Source organism: Chenopodium quinoa, unplaced genomic scaffold (genome assembly GCF_001683475.1).
Source record: "Chenopodium quinoa cultivar QQ74 unplaced genomic scaffold, ASM168347v1, whole genome shotgun sequence".
In the NCBI taxonomy this organism is placed as follows: domain Eukaryota; kingdom Viridiplantae; phylum Streptophyta; class Magnoliopsida; order Caryophyllales; family Amaranthaceae; genus Chenopodium; species Chenopodium quinoa.
In genome coordinates, this window is record NW_018743363.1 from 30,023 (window position 1) to 34,490 (window position 4,468).

Sequence of the window (4,468 nt, forward strand, 5' to 3'; positions counted from 1 at the left end):
GTATTTCTTTTTAAATTCTTGTAACACATATATCTGCAAATAATTTTGAAAAGTGATAAATTAGGGTGCAAATAGCGTTTAAGCGGAGCTAAACAATAAAACTATAAGATTCCGTTTTCAAAATAAATCGGATAAATTTTGTTGCAAGTTGCAAGTAGTGGTCAAGAGAGGCAAATGTTGAGCACTAAAGATTGGAGAGAGCCATCAAATTCTTGTACGATTAATAAAAAAAATTGGATTAAGATTGTAGGGTTTATTAAATATTTTGAGATAGTAATCAACTCTTTTACAAATAAAATGTTAGATTACACTACTTTATTTAGAAATAGTTATATTATTATCTATCCAAAATAATAAGTTAATACTTTTGATATTAGCATTGAAGATATTATCTAATTTTAATTAAAAATCTCTCTCAAATAGTAATTAAATAAATCAATTAAATTGAGACTATAAGAGTAATGTGAAACGAATGGAGTATTACGTCTTTTAATTTGACATATTGTCTCAAGACACTTTGAAGTGGCTAGTGCAGCCACAACCCACAAGCCCAGCTTAAAATATCAAGTAAATGAGATTCCGAAACTACCCTTATCCAATTCATCCACATTTCCCGCTCAAAACAAGCAACAATAAAATAAAAACAGAGAGATAATAATCAACCCTTCATAAAATAACGACAATGTTTATGATTCATCATATTTCTGTAGGTCCCTCTCTCACTTTATACTACCCATCTGTCATCCATTAAACCCATCCTCTACCCCTTCAATTCTTTCACATTTTCATAAATTTAATCTCACACTATTTTCTCAATTATTATTCAAATTCATTTTCATTTATTTATTTCCCTTCAAAAATTACCCAATATAAATACCATCTCTTTGTCTCACTCACTCTCACTCTTCACTCCCCACTTCCTCCTCCTCCTCCTCCCCACCTCACAATGCTCCCCCTAATCCCACTCTCTCTCCTCCTCCTCTTCACCTCCCAACCAGCCTTCTCTTGGCGCCCTTGGCCCAATGCCGATCTCAACATCAGCCGTAGTCATCAAACTACGGCTGATTTAGAGTTCGGCCCCTCGAAAAAATTCGAGGGGTCATCCGAGTTTGTCGACCTTAAGTACCATATGGGGCCGGTAATGACTACAAACATCACTGTCCACATTATCTGGTACGGCAAATGGCAGCCGTCCCAGAAGCGGATAATCCGAGAATTCGTAAACTCGATCTCGGATGAATCCGTCCCACCACCCTCGGTTTCAGGGTGGTGGAAGACGGTTCAGCTCTACACCGATCAAACCGGGTCCAATATTTCTAGAACCGTCCGAATTGGTTCGGAGAAGAACGACAGATTTTACTCCCACGGTAAATCACTCACTCGGTTATCAGTTCAGTCTGTAATAAAATCATTTATTACCGCGAGAACTAAACCTCTACCAATCACACCTAAGAACGGGATTTACCTCTTGCTGACGTCACCTGACGTGTACGTTCAGGATTTTTGTCAGCAAGTATGTGGGTTTCACTATTTTACTTTCCCCTCAATCGTAGGGTATACTTTACCCTACGCTTGGGTGGGTAACAGCGCGAAGCTGTGCCCGGGGGTGTGTGCGTACCCGTTTGCGGTACCCAAGTACATCCCCGGGCTCAAAGCGGTTAAAAGCCCCAACGGAGACGTTGGGGTCGAGGGGATGATAAGTGTCATTGCTCATGAGATAGCGGAGTTGGTAACCAACCCGCTTGTCAATGCTTGGTATGCGGGGCCTGACCCGATTGCGCCTGTGGAAATTGCGGATCTTTGTGAAGGGATTTATGGGACAGGAGGTGGTGGGTCCTATACTGGACAAATGTTGGAGGGTCGAGATGGTGCCACGTTTAATGTGAATGGAATCCGACGGCGGTTTTTGATTCAGTGGGTTTGGAACCATGTCGTCAATTATTGTACTGGACCCAACGCCCTTGACCACTGAGTAGTACTAGTTTGGTAATTTTTATTTTATTTTTTAAAATTTGATATTTGGGTGTTTTTGGGTTAGATTTTGGACCATTAGTTTCGGTAGATTTTTATTTTTTTGGAGGGAAGTTTGATGAAAAAGAAAAAAAAGTGTATGGTATTGTATTTGTATGTATACTATCTTTTGTATACCATAAGAAAAATAAGATATTGGTAATTTAGTAAATTCAGGTTATATTTATATAATTGGTGTAATTTTATGGTCTTATGAAATGACGAAAACTATATTATAGTCCAAAAATGTGGCCACACTAAATAGCAAAATATTAATGTGAGCAATCATGTTTTGATTCATCTTAATGAGAAGAAAGACTCGTTAATTTGTTAAAGGTGTAGCCGTGTAGCAATGGGTTCAAGCCGTTCAACATACTTTTTTGGCTTGCTTTTGTGACATAATCCATGAGACCATGAATAACTGAAAAGGTGTGTATACAAATATACCATCATATATTGACTTAAATACACAATTTTTTATTTATTTATTTTATAGTAAAGAGAAGGACCATGATCAAATCTGGACCCTCACGATTTTCTTATAATACCTCTTTGCTCGATCATGTGTATTCTTCTATGAAGTACTTGTAACATATTTTACTCCTACAGCGTTAATAAGAGTGGGATGTAATGGTTGCATATTTCGTAGTAAATTAAAATTGAGAGAGTACTAGATTGAGTAACTACATAAGCAAATGAGTAATCATTTTCACTAATTAATTAAAGCTCGATATCTTAAAATTAATTAATCGTTATGCATCTAGAAGCATTATTACCAATTACAAGTACCATTGTTACAAGCCTACGATGAAGGTAAAACTACAGTGGGTCTCCATGAGTTATTATTATTACTGATACGGTGGATTGGTGTAAATGTTGTACGTGCCTAATACCTACGTTCAATTATTCCACCATTAACTTCTACTTCTCTGATTTCTTCCATAATTTTTTTTATTGAGATTGTGACTACTGCAATTTATGGTTGCTGCAGTATTTCTTTTCCCCTTTATTTTTCATAATGTATAAACGTAGTTACGTAGGTATTAATTAATGATACCTCTAGCTAGGAATCCAATTTAAGTTTTATTGAACATATTAATCTTGTTAATTAGGCTTGCAAACAACTTCATTAAAAAAATGATATATATATATATATGAGAATAATGTTAAAGTATGAAGAGATGAAAGTTAATAGATAGCAAAATCTAAAGGCTTTTATATGTTCAACGTGGAGCTAAGAAATATTCTATCACTCGTAATTATTTATAATTTTAAAACCGTTCAATCTTGTACTCGTATTGATAAGAGGGGGGAAAAAAAGGTTCAATCTTGTATTTGGTCTAGGAACAAATTAAATTTGAATGATAATTTTTTATGTTTAATTTTTAATACTATTCAAAAAATTAAATCCTAAAATATTTATGGTTTGAACATGGGAATACGTTATTGTCATTTGAACCAACAATGACAGTTTAGGACTGAGTATGGGCAATGGAAACACGAAGACGAAGTGCAAGACAAGGAATTCTTCCTCTTTCCTTAATTGCATGCCATTACATGGTCCCTATGTTTTTATGCAACACTCACATTTCACACTTTTTTCTGCTCTTCTTGCAGATTATTGACTCCTTGATATTAAACAATAAACACCTCTTTTTCTAGTTTCTGCAGTTTATGTATGTACCACTACAACTATCAACTACACGTACTCTCCTATAAGCTAAGGTGTGTTCGACAAAATTAGACGTTGTACGAGTACTATATATTAGCCTACTAGCGGAAAGTGATAGAATTCAAGTAGCTCTCTAGTCTTTGTAATATTATATTGTTATATGTTGTTGAGTATGGAGTAATAGATTCAATTTGGTAAGTAGGTAAATTTGTAGGTAGGATTTGATCTTTTTACCTTATTAAAATAAGTTTAATAAAAAATAAAAAATAAAAAAAAAACGTACATAAAAAACAAGCCAATAAATTCGAGGGATAGTACTCAATCTGTCCCAAAATAATTGAGACTTTTTTTTCACTTTTCATATATTAAACCATAATTTATACTAGCATAATAAAAATATATTTTATCATAAAATATATTGTTAGAAGGGTATTAATACAAAGTTTCATAATATTATTTTAAAAATAATTTTCTTTTATAGTTAATTATATAAAAAATAAAATCAAACTAGACATGTGTGCAAAGTTGACTATATCAAATATTTTGAGACATATGAAGTATACATTCTAATTATTCTTAAAAGTTTAAACTGGTGAATATTGTCTTTGTAATAAGATCATGATTGCTTTTATCCTTTTAGTCTAATCGATTGTACTGAAGTAAAATGATATCTATGGAATATTATGATGATTTACAACAGTTTAAGGATAATCTTGAGAATCGATTTATGAGAGATGGGATTAATCACCATAATTATTGAATTGTTCAATTGAGATATACTATGCA

General features: G+C 33.6%; 1 protein-coding gene across 1 annotated transcript; it reads left to right on the top strand.

Annotated features, from left to right (window-relative positions):
• Positions 1 to 836: 836 nt before the first annotated feature.
• Positions 837 to 2,211, top strand: LOC110738041 (protein EXORDIUM-like 3). The gene has a single exon (XM_021918405.1). The coding sequence runs from the start codon at positions 947 to 949 to the stop codon at positions 1,970 to 1,972; it is 1,026 nt and encodes a 341-aa protein (XP_021774097.1). The 5' UTR covers positions 837 to 946; the 3' UTR covers positions 1,973 to 2,211.
• The last annotated feature ends 2,257 nt before the right edge of the window (positions 2,212 to 4,468 follow it).